The sequence below is a fragment of the Plectropomus leopardus genome, chromosome 7 (assembly GCF_008729295.1).
Source record: "Plectropomus leopardus isolate mb chromosome 7, YSFRI_Pleo_2.0, whole genome shotgun sequence".
Classification (NCBI taxonomy): domain Eukaryota; kingdom Metazoa; phylum Chordata; class Actinopteri; order Perciformes; family Serranidae; genus Plectropomus; species Plectropomus leopardus.
This window is the reverse complement of record NC_056469.1, coordinates 15684001-15702728: the sequence shown is the minus strand read 5'-3', so window position 1 is coordinate 15702728 and position 18728 is coordinate 15684001. Positions and strand designations below refer to the sequence as shown.

At 40.4% G+C, this 18728-nt stretch overlaps 3 protein-coding genes and 1 long non-coding RNA gene across 5 annotated transcripts; 3 read left to right on the top strand and 1 right to left on the bottom strand.

Annotated features, from left to right (window-relative positions):
* Positions 1-79: 79 nt before the first annotated feature.
* ubxn11 (UBX domain protein 11) lies at positions 80-4846 on the bottom strand. Its single transcript, XM_042489129.1, has 14 exons — positions 4776-4846; positions 4654-4694; positions 3745-3867; positions 3486-3586; positions 3352-3403; positions 3182-3258; positions 2503-2599; positions 2198-2415; positions 2032-2109; positions 1832-1955; positions 1648-1751; positions 992-1065; positions 334-465; positions 80-248 (listed from the first exon to the last, which is right to left on the bottom strand). Exons 1-14 carry the CDS (start codon positions 4844-4846, stop codon positions 80-82), a joined length of 1461 nt encoding a protein of 486 aa, XP_042345063.1.
* LOC121945106 lies at positions 323-1701 on the top strand. Its single transcript, XR_006105942.1, has 3 exons — positions 323-395; positions 1012-1102; positions 1654-1701. It is a non-coding gene; the product is annotated as an uncharacterized LOC121945106 (long non-coding RNA).
* A 683-nt stretch (positions 4847-5529) lies between the features above and the next one.
* fez2a (fasciculation and elongation protein zeta 2a) lies at positions 5530-11841 on the top strand. Of its 2 annotated transcripts, XM_042490335.1 has the most exons (9): positions 5530-6019; positions 7567-7675; positions 7839-7955; positions 8137-8269; positions 8957-9222; positions 9421-9501; positions 9661-9736; positions 9823-9888; positions 11612-11841. In XM_042490335.1, exons 1-9 carry the CDS (start codon positions 5691-5693, stop codon positions 11626-11628), a joined length of 1194 nt encoding a protein of 397 aa, XP_042346269.1. In that variant the 5' UTR covers positions 5530-5690; the 3' UTR covers positions 11629-11841. The 2 variants fall into 2 exon arrangements, with proteins under 2 accessions (XP_042346269.1, XP_042346270.1); XM_042490336.1 differs by lacking the exon at positions 9421-9501 and having other exon boundaries at positions 11612-11840.
* Positions 11842-16211: 4370 nt separating this feature from the next.
* On the top strand, positions 16212-18658 carry LOC121945776 (zinc-binding protein A33-like). Its single transcript, XM_042490110.1, has one exon. It carries the CDS (start codon positions 16342-16344, stop codon positions 17758-17760), a length of 1419 nt encoding a protein of 472 aa, XP_042346044.1. The 5' UTR covers positions 16212-16341; the 3' UTR covers positions 17761-18658.
* The last annotated feature ends 70 nt before the right edge of the window (positions 18659-18728 follow it).

Below are 18728 nucleotides of genomic sequence, written 5' to 3'. Positions count from 1 at the left end.
ACTGGGACTCTAAAAAGGAGCAGAGCCATCGTTAATGTAATCAGTAACACCTGCGCTTTTCCTGGCCGATAAATGACCCCTACAGGTTTATGTTATTGACTTCAGTCAGTGAATGAGAGTGCTGCTTTTTTCGCAGAAGCAGAGCAGCGTTAGTGGTCAGTCCACATGACTGTAGCGTCCGGTGGTCATCATCATAGCAGCACTGCGGGTAAGCACTGATGATGTCATAACCAGGGACACTGCGCCCTCTGTAATGCAAATATTGAAAACCATCAGTCACATGTTGTAAAGACAAAAGGATACTTGGTCCATGCAGGAGGACGTTGGTCTCACCTGTGTTTGTCCAGATGCTGCCGCAGGAGGCCGATTGTTTCAGAGAAGCACATTTTCAGTATGTAAGTATTGTTGCCGTCTTCTGACTTCACCTTAAGCGTGATGACATCACTGGAGCTGGACGTCTGCAGTCTAGTGACAGTAAACAATCAGACAGTCATTACGTGGACTATTACCCGGCTGCAGTTTAAAAGCATAAAATTCAAATCACACTTGATGTTATAATAATGTCTCAGACCGGTCTGAGACGCCTTCAGGAGGTCACAGATCACAATCTAACAAGTGCTAGCCATCCACGGTGACCTGCCCTATTTTTCAGACCAGTGCATACAGTAATCTCCACAATCTTGACAATCAGCCACTGCGGCCAAATTCAATCAGCCTTTACATCATGTAGTGTGTTTTTGGATCTAGTAATTCCTTTAACCCCACAAAACCTGTTTGTCCTGTAATTTCTACACGATTGTAGAGATAAATAAGGATTTGAACACTGTTTTAAAAATATGCCAGAACTATGCATCCTTTTATAGTTTACCCAAAAATTCATCCTGACCTACTTTGTTCCTTTAGAAATGACCCTTTATCAGTTTATGTGACAAAATGGTGTATCATGATTGGTTGTATGCAAAAAAATAATGGATGTGAATTTTTTTAATACCTCTCTTTGCTGGTTTGCAGTGCTGGCGTCTCTACCAGGATCACTGAGCTGCTGCTTTGGGCGTCAGATGAACCCTGATGAGAGTAATCACTAAATATTGAGCATACTGAGGTAAGTGTACATTCTGCACAAGCACAGACAGCAGCGGCGTGCCTCAGAGGGGGAATAAGATCTGTTTTGATTTGGAGTTATTTTACATTTGTGTGGTGTCACTCTGTTGTGTTGTGACTGGTAGGTCTATTTATCTTTAAAACTACACTATAAACAGGAATGTAAGACACTGCAATGGTAGTAATAAAAGTCGGTATGGGTAGTGGAGACAGAAATGGTAAATTAAAGCCATGCTGATTAGGGGTCGACCGACATTGCTTTTTCAGGGCCAATACAGATATTTTGAACCGTTGTGCATTTAATGATAATCTGTTAACCCCTAATGCTGCTGCATGTGCCCACAGCAGCACTCATACTTCACGGCACCCCTGCATAAGTGCATAAGTCAGTGCCCCACTTGGGCCACCATGGTTAAAAAAAAAAAAGAAAAAAAAAGGTACATGCGATTGACAGACAGGCAAGAAAGTGAATTCATGATCTGCTAAACACACAAGACCTATGAGTACAAACGCTTTTGGTAACGAGGTGGATCCTCTGCTGCTCACCTGCAGGGCAGCTTTCACTGAGTCCCTGATATCGATCACACGACCAGCCTTCACCACCACCTTTGGTAACCTGTTCAGGAACTGATCCATGCTCAACTTCTTGCCTGTGACCAGAAAAAAACATGACAATAAAGATGAAGAATTCAGACTTTTAGGGAGTGTCTGTGATGTTTGCAGATCAGACCAGGTAACTGAGAGCTGACGGCATTCGACGGTTCATTTTTCTCCCCACGAACAGCTTGTCCTTCACCAGGAAACTTATTCCACGGTGCAGTATAGATAAAATCCTCATCTCGCTTGTCATGAACCTGTACAAAAAAAAAATCTGAAGAAGTAACAAAGTCGCACATTTACACATTTGCTTGCAGACAAATAGAAACAAACCTCAAAAGGCACACCATCTGGAAATCTGTCCTGGAGCTCAGACGGAAAATACCCATCCATCAGATCTCTCATGCACCGCTGCGAAAACCAGAGCAAGAGCATTTGAACCACCAAAGAATATCAAGTATGGTAATATTTTCAGTACAACTTTGTTTAGTAGGCTAACCTGGGTGCTGTGCTCCTCATAGGAGCGGAAAGGACCTTCAAACATGACGATGCCGTTGCCGTAGAGACTCAGTTGAATAGGATCCTTTTTTGCCAGCTGTGCGCCCGTGGATGTTGACTGCACAAAACTCTCTCCGTCTCCAGCCAGGATGTTTAACTCCTTGATCCTCCGCAGCACGAGGTCAAAGTTCATGTGGAAGTTTGAGACCACAGAGGAGTCTGCAAAGACATCCAACATGTTAGGAAAATTTAGGTAGAAGACACAGCGATAATCCGTGTGAGGTAAATGTTTAGGATGGAAACTACCTGGCTGCCAGAGGCCTCTTGCTGGCTGCGCGCTTTCAGCTGAGTCACTGCTCTCATCGTCTCCCACCCAGATCAAACCGTAGTCATTCAGAAAACGCTGCACGATAGAGATCAGCAGAATTTTATTTGTTATCATCATAAAATGAAGATGTTAACCCTTTGAAACCTGGATTAATATAGTGTTTTTGTGCTGTGTTCAGACCCATTTCACAAGCTATTTACACTTTCAAAACCTGAGCAAATTGGTTTCTTTTTTTTTTTTGGGAAAAATGGCAGTGATCCACCTGGTGAAAAATTCCCCACAACTTTAATTAAAAAAAAAATCAAGCAAATGACCTTAAAATTAGTTTTAAAACAGGTATGGGAGGGGTATTAGAATTTTTTCGTCTGAAAAATTATATTTTTAATTATTCAAATTTTGTATATTCAAAATTATGTTAGAAAAATTTAATATTCTGCATCTTTAGGTACATTTTTAAGGTAATTTCTTTTTACTTTCTTTTAATTTTTTTTTTTTTTTTTTTTAAAATATAATGGTTTTTTTTTTTTTTTCCTTATTATTTTTTTGCGCTATCTGGTTGAAGAGGTGTGTTTTCTCTTCTCCACGTCTTTGAAAGAAGTCAAACCCACTTGATCAGGTTTCAAAGGCTCAATAAAATGTTATATTTAATCAACTTACCTCCATTTCACACACTTGACTTTGTAGCTTTTGACACCTTCTTTCAAGGTCATCTCGACTCAGATCATGCACGTTCTCTAAATCCACCACTGGGAAGGTAAGATGCAGCCACAATCAAAAACTTCATGCAGAAATTCAGCATAAATGAAACTCATTTCTGCAGCTGGTACCTGATTCTTTCTGGGGCTTTTGATTTTTCTCCAACAATGAAATCCTTTCATCCTTTAAGAAGAAATGTAATTTTAACATGGTTGAAAACTGTATTGTATTTTGGTATTCATGTTGAGGCGGTGTGTGTTTTCACCTTGCTCTTGATCTCCTGTGCTTGGGTCTTCACTTTTTTTTCCAGCAGACACACACGCTGCAGCGCTGCGGTCATCAGCTCAAAGTCGCTTGGTGCAGCACCTGAATATTAGGGTCTTAGAATACGTAAAACCATCCTTTGCACTCCTAAAATATATATGTTTTATATAGTAATCTCAAAGTTGCCATGTATTCAGCAATACATACAAGAAAATACTTGGTTTAGGAATTAAAAAAAAAACCTTTGTATTAACATATACCTTTCTTTACTGGGGATTTAGACTTTGAAATTGAGCTGGAGGCAACGTTGGCCGGAGCGTGAGAGTTTGAGGGAGAATTTAGATCAGAGCATTCATCATCAGCTGCTGAGGATGACTGAACTTCTAAAAAAAAACAAAAGACAGAAAAAACATAAACAAAAAATAAGCAAATAAAGTCAGTCAAAAAGCAGTTTACAGCATGGGTTTGACTTAACATACAAAATACATGAAGGACTTATAAAATATTATGCTTTGTTAGAGATTAAATCATCCAACTGTACAATAACAAGCCAAAAATATAATTACAAGGGTAAGCTGGGTAATTGTGATTGACATTTCTCCCCATTTTCTGAATTTTTACAAACCAAATAATAAATAGCTGACTTACCCCATGGAAAAAAATAATTAGTTGCAGCTCTATATGAAATAGTTTTTAAAAAATGTTTTAACTTTTTTTTTTTTTTTTTTTTTTTAAAGCGCCACCTTCACCCTTTGAAACCTGGAGCAACATATCTTTTCCTTTGCTGCCTGCAGACTTCTTTCACAAGTATTTAACCTTTGAACCCTGAGCAAATTGGTGGGATTTCTTTCTAAAACATGAGGAAATGGCAATAAGCGACCTGGTAAGAGATGTTCCCCTACTTGTGAGAAATTAGTAGGTTAGGAAAATTATTTTTAAAAGCTTGGGAAAATGCCAAAAAAAAAGCCTGGAAAGAAATATATTCATAAGTCATAATAACATATTTAGAGTTATGTTAACTTTACTACTTTACTTATTGGCCTACATTTGATGCTGATGATACTTACATACTTTTACTCTGAATATTTCCTCCACCACTGAGTGCTGTTTCAGTGACCTGTCAATGCAGTGTTTTGCCTTTATGTTTAGCATAAGATTTAAAAACATACCTTTTAACAGATTCTTCCTGAAAGGCACCTTTTGTTTCCCCCTGCAGGTCAAACACAGTTTCACATGGGTCTTGTGCATTAAAGGTTCACACTATAGTTCACCAGTGTTGCATTTAACCCACCATTGCTCATTCAGAGGGCCCTGCAGCGGAGTGCGCCTCGTTTTCTTCAGCATCGACAAAGGTGAGCTCATTTTACCTGAGACAGAAAAGTCTGAAGCCCAAATATCCCAAAATGGCTTGAGTGTCTTCACGAGAGGTTTCTGCGCTTTTTTCAGTTTGTTTGGAGTCCGTTGCTAATAGCAACGCAGAGCATGTAGCTGGAATGAGGTGAGACTTGTTTTTTCTGATTGATCCGCAGGAGGTCGCTGTTACTCAGTCTGTCTTTCTGTCTGTCTGTCAAATCAACTCAATAGGCTTTGCTGGCAGGACATTTGACATGAATTGTCAATGCACAATTACAATTAAAGTACACACTAAAAGTAACAGATCACATGAATAACGATATCATCAAAATAGAATAAAATAGGCAATTAAACTCGAAAATAATATTTATATATCTATGCATATATCTACGTATCTCTATACATCTCCCCCATCTCTCTCTCCATATATATATATGTGCGTGTGTGTGTTTATACGTTTTTTTAATGGGAAAAAATAAGACAAGGTCAGGTTCAGGTGACTTTATTTATACCCGTAGGGTAGATTTGTTTTTCAGTAACAGATTGCATCCACATTACAAACATACATTTAAAACACAAGACAGATACAGACAGTATGTTTTGTATGTTTTTTTTATGCTTCTGAAAAATGTTACTGATATCCAACCTCTGACTCAGTCTGATGTCAGCATGCTCTCGTTGTCTCCTGGTGTGGTCGCTTGCAGCCGCTAGTGGGCCGCTGCGGTGCAGCCTCACTGTCCGGTTCAGCCTCGCTGGTTGTGGGAAGTGTGCGGGCATTCAGAGAGGATGCTGAGGCCTGCCAGTCCCACGACTCATCCGTCACTAACCCGGGGCTATTAGGCTGGTCCGGGCTATGGCTGCACCTATCGCACATTTCGACGACGACTGGCCGTTTTTGGGGGATGTGAGCATGGTTTCAGACCGGAGGCTGCTGCCGCACAAAGGCCGAGCGGCCGCCGCGGAGGAAGCGGCGCCGAAGCTCCTCCTGGATGAGGATGATTTCCCGGAGCTTCTAGACAGCAGCTTCTCCCCGACGGAAACCGGCGTTTTCAGGTCCATGGAGGACCTGGTGAACGATTTTGACGAAAAGTTATCCGTTTGCTTCCGAAACTTTGACGCCAGGACGGACAGCATCGCTCCCGTGAGCGATATAACCGAGGAGTCTCTGCTGGAGAAAGACCAGTGAGTGTTTTGTTTACGGCCTGTCCGCAGGCCAGCGGCTGCTCATCATATGTGGATGTGGAGGTTTGACTCACTGCTGCAGGCTGCATGCTGAAAATCGTGCAAATGTGTGTTTTTTCTATAGTTCGACATTTCCCTGGTCACGAGCATTTCCTAGAAATGGTTAACCTACATTATCTGTTGATGATGTCATGGGTCTAATACCATGATACACTGCCACCATCTTTGGCCAAGCCATCAGACCTCAGAACATAGATCCGCTTCATAACACTGGAAATGTAAGCTTCATTCATTACACATACACTCAAACAGGAGCACTAATATCAACACACTATTGGCATCTGTCCCTAAATGGCTTTAAAATACAGATATTGACCGATATGAGCGCAGCAAGAAGTCCTGTTTTTGGTTTAGGTGTTTATTTGGCACGTGATTTTTTTTTAATTTACCCCCAAATCACCTTTATTGTAGGCCTATATCTGAGTGTGTTTATATTGTAGGTTATATTAACCTTATATATCTTTTTCAATTTATTTTATTGTCTTAATTAAAGTGTTAACTGTTTTTTATATGCTATGCAATATAAAAAATAATTTACCATTATTATTATTCATATTATTATTATTAATTAGTTCATAGGAAATTAATATGCAACTGTTTTGATAATCTATTAATAGTTTCAGTCATTTATCAGGAAAAAAGCTGGGGCATTTAAAAATAATGTTATTGTTTTAAAACTGCATATCAGCATATTACCCATTTTAAAGACAGTTAATGTGTTTAATTTTATTACATCCTCATGATTATACTTACATACTCATTTAAGTAACATTTTGAAAGCAGAACATTTACTTGTATTTGTGTATTGTCAGAGTGCGGTATAGGTATTTTTAGTTAGTAAAGGATCAGATTACTTCCTCCATCAATGGTGTAGAGCATAAAAACCCCTCCAAACATGGAACTGGCACTAAACATGAGTTGAGTGTCCCAGCAGGAGACCTCGTGCTGCAGCTTTGGGCTTCTGTGATGCCTTCAGATATCGTCATCTGTGGTGTTTTCAACTTGATAAGCTCTGTTGAGGATTATACTTTCAACCGCTGCATCTAAACTGTTTAATCCGATTGCGACTTGTGGATGTGATGTCTAAAAGTATTTCTGTGATGTCTTTGTGCACAACATCTCTACCACTTCCCTCGCTAGAGATATAGGCTTGTTTTCCTTGAGTTGCTGTTATTAAAGCGTTTCTCACTCCAGTGATTCAGTGCTGCAAGGAGTGCTTATCCTTCCCTCTAACCACTTTTCCTGTCTGTATATTTTCTGTTGCTCTTGAGTAAGACATCCTGACTGAAACAAACAAACAAATGACAGCACTCAACATTACATATCCTGAAGTGTAATTCGGTTGCACATTTTGTTAGACAGCCTCTGCTTGGTAAATGTCCACGTCTCTCAAACTTCATGCTCCAGTTTGTACATTTTTTGAAGTCCAACTCTCTCCAGACTGTTTTTCAGCATTTTGGACTGAAATGTTGTTTGTCCCTCCACAGAATCTGGAAGTCTTTGACCAATAACTATGGCCATGTGATGCCGGTGGATTGGAAACAGTCTCGAACATGCTCCCTCCACATCCCCACAGTCAACCTGGAGGACAAACCTGTGAGTGACTACCCCTCCTGTCCCATCTCTGTCCCACTTTCCCCTTCAGCCCTCAGCCCCCTCCCTCCCTCCCAAAATCTCTTTTCTATTCATCTCAAATATTTTTTGTGTCAGGGTTTAGCGCTCTGATTAAATTCCCTCCCCCTGCTCTGTTCCTGGTTAGAGAAAGACTGATGTCACAGCAGAGCTGTCAGACGACGAGGAGCTGAGGGAGCAATTGGACATGCACTCCATCATCGTCTCCAGCCTCGCTGAGGAGCCGCTTTTCACAGCAGAGCAGGTGAGTTACTTATAAACATCAACATCCTGTATCCCAGACGCAGCCACACAGTTCAGGTCTATTAATACAGAGCAGCAGCTTAACATGGCTGAAATCCCTCTGTGTTTCCCACAGAGATTTAGCAACTGATGGGTTATTTTGGGCGCTGCCTCTCTCATGTGTGCGCTGGTGCTCTGTGCAGGTTATCGAGGAGATAGAGGAGATGATGCAGGACTCTCCCGACATGGAGGCAGGGCACAATCCCTCTCAGTCGGACCTCTCGATGCTCTCCCTGGACGTTCAGCGGTCCACACGGAGTCCCACCTTTGAGTTGAGTAAGTGTCCACTGATCAGGATTTGAGGCGGGACAAATTATCAGTAATATATCATCAACCACGCTCTTGTGATATGATGTCTGCACAACAACATTTCTGACTGAGGTGTTTCAGTATCATGATTTTTCTTGTTGAGGTTAATCTTTTGATTTGTTACTGATGCAGTGGTGTATCAACATCTTACAATGTATTCTTGATTAAATCCTTTTATAACTTTGCACAAGTGAGGTATAGACCAGTGTGGGCTTCAGTACAAGTTCATCAAAATTCAAGGATAACTTTATAGTTGTTTTTTTTTTTTTTTATTGTCAACAAATCCCATGAAAAGAACCAAACCAACAACAAATCGCTGCAGTGTACCACCCAAAAATGATTAAAAACACATCAATGAGCCACATAATTACACTGGGGGACAATTTCCTTAAATACAAATTCCTATATTGTTCCTTTATTGATTATACAATACAAGTTTTGAAAATGTAAACCCACTGAGTTCACTGAACTTGAGAGAATAAATTCATTTAAAACCTTTGCCGGGCTTATCCTTTTATGTTATCAATGGACGATGGATTCATGAAAGTACAGTGTCAAAATTTACCCTGCACATCCTTGATCGGTATCTGTGTGATAACGGATGGATGATGGATCAAAAAACATTAGCTTCTGTGTTTTTTGTGTGTGTTTCAGGAGTGAGGAGTCTGAGTGTTGCGGAGCTGAATGAACGTCTGGAGGAGACAGAGACAAACATCAGGAGGTTCTCAGAGGAGCTGGTGCAGCAGCTGGCTCTCAGGGACGAGCTGGACTTTGAGAAGGAGGTGAAGAACAGCTTCATCTCAGCCCTCATTGACGTACAAAACCGACAGAAGGAGCACCGGGAGCTGCTGAAGAAGAAGAAGAAGCCCAAAGGTGGAGCCGGGACGTCGCAGGCCCACTTGGAGAAGACGCCTGGATCAGTGAGCATTTATTTTTTCTCCTCTGTTTTAAGGAAACATCACCTGCCTGGCTTCTGGTGATAATGTGATATCTTTTTTTTTTCCATTTCCACTGTTGGCCTGCATTTCTTGCTCTTGTTTAATAACCGACTGTATTTTTCTGAAGTCTTCTCCCGTCTTTGGTCTTATGTTTCTCCGCTTTACTTCGTTCCTCCTCAGCGCTTCAGCATGGAGGGAATCTCCTCTGTCATTCAGAACAGCTTCCGGCAAACTTTTGGGAGTGGGTGCAGTGAAAGACAGGTTTACTTTGTATTTCTCTCTCAGCTGCTTAATTTCATCTTCTTGTTTTCTACACTTAAAAGATACCCTTTGATAGAAATGTCATCCTGCTGAAACAGCCACCACAGCGCTTTCATCTCAGCCATCATTTTCTCTCTCGTCTGTGTCTCTGTTTTTTAGTATTTGACCACAGTCATTCCTTATGAGAAAAAGGGACACCCTCCGTCGCTTGAGGACCTCCAGATCTTAACTAAGAGTGAGTTTCTTTATCTGTACCAGCAGTATTTGATTTACAGAAGCCGTGATTGATCCATTCACTCCTCTGTTTCTGCTGCCTTACAGTTCTACAAGCGATGAGAGACGACAGTGACAAGGTGCCCAGTCTCTTAACAGACTATATTCTCAAAGGTGAGCTTTTGTCCTTTTCTCTTCTGTTTTGTTTACACGCTGTAGATGTTGGTGGTGTGATATGTCGGCAGTGTGTCTGCACTGGATCAATGACTGATCAATTGTGACTGGTGCTGGTGATGTGCAGTGAAAGAACCACAACATACTGTGCATACTGCAATACTTCACATTATGTTTGGCCATTTTATCACATATTGTGGCTGTTTAGGTTGTGTTACCTACATCTCAGTCAAGAGCGTGGTACATCGTTAAATTATCTAGAAACCTGCTTGATATCTGCAGTCGGGTCAGGTTTGGTTAAGTTATATTGCTGTTCTACTTTGAAATTCAGGCTGGTGCATTAAATTATGAAACCAAATGTAAACTTTATTAGTTAGCTGCGATAAAGCATCACTTTTCCAAACATTTGTAGATTCAAAAAGCAAGAAAATATTTACAGTTTTAAAAGCATAATTTAAATCTGGTACTAAAAAGTCTGGCAGCTGACTCTGAGGTCTCAAATGTTGAGGGCTCAATAAGTCTGAGCAATAGTCTTTCTGCAGAGATGGACGACACATCTCCCCCTCTCCCACTTTATAAGAATGAAGCCAAAATATCACTGATAACAGACGCTTCCATTTTGTGCTGGTATAACATGGAGGAGGGCGGGGTTTAGGACATGTAATGAAGCCAGCCACCAGGGGGCGATCCAAATGTTATGGCTTCATTTCATGGAAGCTGTCATGATGTCCATCTCTATAGAGTGGAGCAACAGTGACATGTATTTGTCGACCAACCCAGAAGTTAGAGTTGCTCTTGTTCCCTTGTTGAAAAGCCAGAGGGATTTTTCCATTTGATTTTGCTTTAGCACAGAAAACCTAACCAAAAACTCATTCAAGAAACCCATTGACTTCAAAACAAGGAAACTCTTTGCCAAGTTGTAGGACTCGTTCGTGTAGCACTCTATACACAGTCTGTGGGTTAAAGACATTAACAAGAAGATCTATCCAAACAGTTTCTGTGTGTAACTGCATTACAGTGCAGCAGTTAATGCAATCTTAGACAAAAACAGTCCACGTTAAGCAAGTTGCGACTGTTGACTTCCACGTTGTACTGAAATCAGTTTCAGTACAGCATCAACAGCTGCCTAAAGGCGAGAAAAGTTGCCAGTGTTTTAGAAAAAAATAGCCATTCATGTAAAATGCTGTCCTTTCTGCAAAAAATGCACTCTGTCTTTGATCTCTTTCATGTCCTTCCTTTCACGTGTTCTGTTTTTATTCTTTCATGTTTTCTGTCTCTACTTCTTATGATCTAATTTATCGCTGCCTTGCGCTCACTAGCTCTGGTGTGAGCGACGGACGGAGAGGTTTGTTTCACATGTTGATGTGCACTATTGTGATTGTCGCCGCTCACACTGGGAGAGCGCCCCCTCTCTACCACTGAGCTGTAGTGCAGTTTGACCCTGATGTTCTCCTCACTTTACACCCCCTCTCCCCCCACAGTGACTGGCTGCAGCATGATCCCTCTTAATGTCAACACCCACCGACAGTGACACATATTAATGCTCTATTTACTCTATTTAGTGACTTAGGATCATAAGTCACTAACAGGTGTGCTAAAATTTAGATTTGTCCTTTTGTTTTTCCTCTCTGTAACTCCTACTGTGTACTGATCCCCTCATGCTGAAGCTCCATCCCTATGTCACTCAGAGCTCTGCTAATATTCATCTCTACTGTTATCACAGTGCTTTGCCCAACGTAGACCAGACGGACGGTGCCCGACGCTCTGCAGAGGCTTCAGAGAGTTTGCCATGGCAACAAGACAAAGACGACTCATTGTATTATTTGCAGACATGAAGCACACTTAATTTATTCCTGCATGTTTTTTACCTCAAGATATGTCTCTTTGTGTTCTTTTCCTGATTAAGTTGTATTTATTTTGTGTTGAGCATTGTGATTTTGCTAACGTTGTGTGTTCCTGTGAATTTTGACTTCTTTTCAGTGTTTTTTTTTTTTTTTTTTTTTAATTTTTTTTGTTATTTTCCTGCACTGTAAGAGTATCTTAAGAAAATATAAATTCTATAAGAAAAATACCCAGGTATAAACCGAGCTCTGCTCCTTGGTTATAATAAGTACGAGCTGAGGTACAATGCAAAGGGCTTTGTATTTATTTAAAGTGCTTAACTATTCACCAAGCAATGAACAAATGCACCAAGCACGTTGAAGTTGCAGTAACAGAGAATTATTAAAAGAGCTTTGATGCATCAAAAGTGTAAAGCTTAAACAGTAAAGTAAGATTATTCTTGTTTGGTATTATCTTCAGGAGGAAATAAATAAGTATTACAGCAGCACATGAAACAGATCAGAGAGGTATGAAGGAACAGGATACAGATACATAAAACACAGTGTAATAATAACAAATAAATGAGTTAGTTACCTTAAACCAGTGTGCATAAACATAATGATAAAACCATCATAATTCAACACATGTTGCAGCAGACAAAATGTGTCATCTGCTTTCATCTCAGCTGAACAGCACGTACATTATCATCATTGTTCTATGGAGGATGACGTGTTGATGTAGTCTGGACTGAAATTAACTAACTATGCATTTAAGTGAATTGTGACCCATGCACTGTCTGTACTTTCGTGACGCTGACTGAAACTCTGAATCAGAGGCCGCGGCGTCGACGTGCCTGCTGCGCACAGGGCAGCTTGTTATTCTGTATCGTGTATTTACAAACTGCCTTTGCCTTTGCCTGAACTTTTGTACATTATAAATAACTTATTTTCAATGAATGTCAAATTGCTGGACTACTTACAGAACCTGCTTCATTGTTTATTTATATTGTTAATATTTTGTTTAAATATATTGATAAAAATGCACCCTCTTTGTCTCAATGTATTTTATTCATTTCATGATAGACATGCAAAACAAGAAACACAGTGATGAAGAATTAAAAGCCTAAAACAGTGGGTTATGGTTATAAGTTAAATAACATTTAGCACAAAGTAAGGAGTGAATGGAAAAGGTGGCATAAAAAACAAAGCCCCTTATATAGAATATTAAAAAAATATATGTAAATACTCATAGAATATATAACTAGCCTTGTGGTTGGGTGGGAATATGTGAAGTGGTAATTAACTGCCAATGCTCCCATTACCAATTGTTTGCATATGTGATGAATGACCCGCAATGGCCGTAACAATTTAAGCTTAATTAGTTGAGCATTTATTTCTTTTCCATGTGTTCGAAAAATTAATGATCCAAATTACTTGCCATGACAGCTTATGCTTTACTGTACTGCAAAGAAACATGTTGGGTTTTAACTGGAATGAAAAAAAAAATCAGAAACATTTCAGAAAAAATAAATTAAAAAATGAATACATGAATGAGTGAGCTTCCAAGGCAGGCAAAAAAAACAGGTTTGTCCATCTGGAGAACAGGGGAGAGCAAGAGAAGGGTTTTCCTTACCAATATGGTTTATGCTCGGTAGTTTTCACTATTGTGTGACTTTGGTTAATGCAAAATAACCCTTTAAAATAATAGCTAACTCAATGAGGCAGCAGTAGACCAGCAGCTCCCGTGTTCAGTGAGATAAAATTACTGTTTTTGTCAGTCAGGTCTGGCTTCAAAGAGAGCATAGATCATTTTCACTTTAACAGGAGTTCTCTGACACACAGTGCTGTCTGACAGTCCTTAAACTGATACTTAATGGGGACGCTCTTTCCTTATCTGCTGTGAGGGTCCAAGAACAGAGGGGTGCTGTATGTTGTAAAGCTCTCCAACACTAATTATGATTTGTGACATTAGACTTTAAAGATCAAATTGATATTGGATTGTAATCACTATTTTTACAGCCCTTTGAGGCACGCTTTGTGTTTGGGCTTCAATGAACTTTGACTTGATTAATCTGTAAAGCACTTTGGGCTGCCTTTTGGTATAAATGTGCTATAAAATAAATTTGCTTTGTCTTGTGTGAGTAGGCCTTTTTTTAAGTGTCTGTAAGTTTATATTGGGCTTTTTAAAGATATGATCAAGTAGACTTATAGATCCCAACTGAAGTATCTGCGAGGGAGTTTTAGGAAAAGTAGTCATAAATAATCATAATGTTAATACATAAATCATTAGAAATATTTAAGAACTCATTAGAAATCTCTCTAAATAAAATAAGAAAGGGCACAGAGAAAGAAAAGCAAAACAAAAACATTCATATCACATCAGGGAGTTTCACCAAATAAGTCTTTTGTAATATTCTAAAAGCTTGTTACATGAGAGAAAAGCCCTGAGTTATCTGTAATTAATTTTAAGTTATTGCTTTTTTGTCGCTAGATTATTTATTTATTTTTACACAGCTTTATTTAACAAAAATATGTACAAAATATGTCAGGTAAACAAGAACACAAACATCCATGAGACATCTTAAGGCAATTGACATTCTACACATACCATAATTAATAGTAAACAATCATAATACAATAACATAAACCAGTAAACAACAACAACAAACGTTTATTTTGTTGTAAAGAAAAAATAACGTACGGACCTGGATGCGGCTGGAGCGTGCTCCTTGATGACGTCACGTTAGTAAAGACCAAAACCTCTATGAATGGACACCATTCTCGCCGGGTGCGGTGGCGCGCGCCTGTAATCCAAGTCACCGGGAGGCTGAGGCTGGCGGATCGTTTGAGCTCAGGAGATCTGGGCTGCAGTGGACTGTGCAGATCGGGTGTCCGCACTAAGTTCGGTACCGGTATGGTGATCCTGGGGGAGCTCGGGACCACCAGGTCGTCTAAGGAGGGGTGCACCGGCCCAGGTCGGAAACGGAGCAGGTCAAAGCCCCCGTGCCGCTCAGTAGTGGGATCGCGCCTGAGAATAGACGCTGTAGTCCAGCCTGAGTAATACAGCGAGACCCAGTCTTTTCCACTGTCAACAATCAGCTGTGATAACATACATTTAACACCCGTGTATTTGTATGTTACAGCAGCTTCGTCACTGCGTCTTTATTTTCTAGGTGCCATTAAAAAACAGCTCCTTTTGTTGGTCCTGCAGCACCTCCACCTGGAGGAGAGGAGCGGTGCTAAATCAGTCACCACAGATTCTATAAATCAGTCAGTGAACTTGATCCAATCCAAATGAATTTATAAAGCACATTTACAAAACAACTACTGACCTCACTGAGCGTGATGGGATATATGGCTACAAAAGGTCACAGAGGTAGGAAGGAGCAGCTCATTTAGAGCTTTATAAGCAAACAGGAGGATCTTAAACTGTATTCTAAGGTGTATAGAGAGCCAGTGGAAGAGACGCTTGTACAGGAGAAACTTGATGGAGAATCTCCTCCAATGAATAGTTGAGACACTTTTTTTTCCTACTGCTTATGTAAATTGTGACAGCCCCTGTGCTAGGATCCTCTGCTTGTTTCCTTGATTGTTGTGTCATTCCAGGTCAGCAGACTTGATGAGCACAATCAAGTGTCATGAGACACACCTGGAGCCGCTGTGTCCCATGCACATAGGTCTACAATGAGAAGCAGTCAGTCTGAGGCTGGCAGACCCCCTCACCGCTCCTCTGCTTTCTCTGTTTTTGCAGCACTACATACAGCATATTTTCAACCACTTACACTACTGATGCTACAGATTTCTCTTTACTGTGTTACTGGTTAATTGTATCCTGGGTTGTTTCATCCTGCATATCATTATTTGATGATAGATTGATCAATAGTATCACCTCTTAGTAGTTTATGAAAGATTTTTCTTTTAATACATATCCTTCACAAAGACTGTGTTTCAGGCATACACCAGGGTAGGCTATCTAAGACATTCATCACTGCTGTGTTTCCTGATGTTGTTACTTTATCAGGCACCAGTTTAGTCAAATCATCTCAATGATATTAATCAGAGTGAATTATATTGTGGACACAAGTCTTTTTAGGTGTAAAGAGGCTGACGTTTATTTTACGCTGCTGTACTGTCATCATCAAAACTCAGATTAACACTGGACACACATGATTTTGTGCAACTTTTGTTTGTACTCTTTCCTTCTCTGCTGGTGTTGGAGAAGAACAGCACAAAAAAAACATATAACAGAAGCACACATACGATGAAACAAAAATACCATCACTTTATACCACAAATATTTACTGTTAAAATGAAAAATAAGTGACATCATCATGACTAACACTAGCAGCAGTGTGATCACATCAATAGAGTGGTGCTGGATAACTGAATAACCTCCTCACATCACCATCTGCTGGTGACAAACATGACATTACAGCATTTCCTGGTGTTAAAAATTCACCCTGTGACCTGAGTTAAGTGAAAATGAAAGAAAGTTTTGACTTTGTTGAGACGCCATTACAGCGTGTGAGATCTCTGCTGGACAACATATGTTTGGAGTATCTGAATAAGTCAAAGAAAGGGACAGTAACTTGGTGAGTCTTGCTTTTAAAAGACAGTTTAGATACCAAGAAAAATGACTGAGAAAATTGCTCTCTTTGAAAGCTTCCTGAACTGCCACGTGTGCTCAGAGACTTTCAGAGATCCTGTGTCTCTGAGCTGCATTCACAGATTCTGTTCGAGCTGCCTGCAAAAATTCTGGGAACAAGCTAAAAACAAAAACTGTCCCATTTGTAAAAGAAAAGCATCAAAGGAACCAATAAGGGACTTTGCACTGAAGGAGCTGGCTGACTCCTTTGCTGGCAGACAGACAACTGGATCATGTGAGACAGAGAAAGGAGAGACGAAGGTGGATGATGTGTGTGGTAAACATCAAGGAGAGCCCAAATTGTTCTGCAAGGATGAAGACAGAGCTGTGTGTCCTGTCTGTGAGTTTTCTCTCCACCAGAATCACACGGTGGTTCCTATAGATCAAGCAGTCAGTGAGCTGAAGGATGAGCTGAAATCTGACTTAAAAGCTCTGCAAGAAAAGAAGAGCAAACACCAAAAAGTAGAAAAAACATATGATGAAATGATTCAACACTCCAAGAAGCAGCTGTTGTCCACAGAAAGGCAGATCAGTGCTGAGTTCAACCAGCTAAACCAGTTCCTAAAGGAGGAGGAGGAGTCCAGACTGGCCGCTCTGAGGGAGGAGGAGAAGCAGAAGGGGAAGACTATCAACAGAGAGAGGAAGATGATTCAGAAGCACATTTCCTCTCTGTCAGACAGCATCTCTGCTGTTGAAAAAGAGCTGCAGAAGTCCAACGTGGCGTTCCTCAGCACTTACAAATCCACTCAGAGCAAAGCCAAAGTCCAGTGCTCACTGTCAGATCCACAGCCGGTCTCAGGAGCGCTCATAGATGTGGCCAAACACCTTGGCAACCTGTCCTTCAGAGTGTGGGAGGACATGAAGCAGAAAGTCCACTTCAGTCCTGTCATCCTGGACCCAAACACTGCAGCCCCCTGGCTCCACCTGTCTGGAGATCTGACCAGCATGAGAAATGACACAAAGCAGCAGCTTCCCGACAATCCAGAGAGACACACCAAACATACCATGGTTCTGGGCTCTGAGGGATTCAGCTCAGGGAAACACAGCTGGGAGGTGGAGGTGGGAGACCATCCTGACTGGCGTGTAGGTGTGGCTAAAGAGTCAGTTGACAGAAAGGGAGAGATTTGTGTGTCACCAGATTATGGAATCTGGTGTATCATGCATTATGATGGAAAGTACACAAACGGTCGTAGTATGAAGATCACAGTGAGCGACAATCTCCAGAGGATCAGAGTCCAGCTGGACTATGACAGGGGGGAGGTGTCCTTTCACGACCCCAAAAACTCGACTCACATCTACACTCACACGGACACGTTCACTGAGAAACTCTTCCCGTTTTTCAGTATTGTATACACCAGTGATGCCAAAAATGCTGAAGTTAAAATCTGTAAAACTGTTTCTCTTTGATGTTAGCGTTAGTTAAGACTTTACTGTCCGTCTCAGTGGAATAATCAAGACTAACATTTGCAATGTTGTACTTATACTGAGACTGCATCACATTATCAGGTCATAAACTTTTATACAGGTACAAACCAATTCAAATATTTGAATATTAACTTCTTAGTCTGGTTATCAGCATCCTACAATTTAATACTGTATCCACTATAAACAACAATGTCCAGATCAATGGACTCCACAGATTATTTGTTTATTTGTGCAACTCTAAATTGGACATGTGAAGGCTTAAACCTCTTCGTTTAGCGCTCTGAGTGGTGGCTGAGACTGCACTTCCTCATTCTATACAACAGAAGAAAAGTCATTTGCACTCAACTTCCCAAGGTGCCTTTTCCTGCAAGTGTTACACACTTCAGTTTGAACATGTGATGTCACCAGGTTGATAAACTTCAGCCTTTTTTTTGCCTAATCTCTCTTTGTGTGAGACGTCCACAGAGGTAGGACGTCAAGCAGCTGTAGCTCCTTCCTCCACCTTTTCTCCCCTGAGCTCTCAGCAGGATTTGCAGCCGTGCTCCCAGAATAAGAACATCAATAAAAGCTAAGCAAGACTGTTATATATCTGAGTATATGTAACATGTATTGATTTGATATTTTTAGTCAGATTTATTCTTGTTATCTCTTTGTAGTAAGGTTATTGGTGAGTCAGCTTTGCCAAAGGCCAAGTTGATAGTTTTAAAATGCTAAATACTTTTTTATTCTTCTTACTTTTCAATCAGTGTCAACAGAATATTTGTTCATGTTTTTTTGTTGTGGGGGAGAGAATACAAATAGCTGAAACTGTATTAGCAGTTGAAGAATTAAGCTGTGAATAACCCTCTTCATCAGCATCTTGTTTTTAGTGAAGACCACATTGTATAGACGTATCAGTCATCAGATTTATTTTTTTAAATTCTTGGGTCCTTTGATGATTTATTTCAGTT

Coding starts and splice junctions, on each gene's coding strand:
- ubxn11 (XM_042489129.1), bottom strand. CDS start 4,846: ATGAGCTCACCTTTGTCGATGCTGAAGAAAACGAGGCGCACTCCGCTG. Junction 3,259..3,351: donor AAAGCCCCAGAAAGAATCAG/GTACCAGCTGCA, acceptor TGGTGGATTTAG/AGAACGTGCATGATCTGAGT. Junction 1,956..2,031: donor CAGATGGTGTGCCTTTTGAG/GTTTGTTTCTAT, acceptor TTTTTTGTACAG/GTTCATGACAAGCGAGATGA.
- fez2a (XM_042490335.1), top strand. CDS start 5,691: ATGGCTGCACCTATCGCACATTTCGACGACGACTGGCCGTTTTTGGGG. Junction 7,676..7,838: donor TCAACCTGGAGGACAAACCT/GTGAGTGACTAC, acceptor GTTCCTGGTTAG/AGAAAGACTGATGTCACAGC. Junction 9,223..9,420: donor TGGAGAAGACGCCTGGATCA/GTGAGCATTTAT, acceptor GTTCCTCCTCAG/CGCTTCAGCATGGAGGGAAT.
- LOC121945776 (XM_042490110.1), top strand. CDS start 16,342: ATGACTGAGAAAATTGCTCTCTTTGAAAGCTTCCTGAACTGCCACGTG.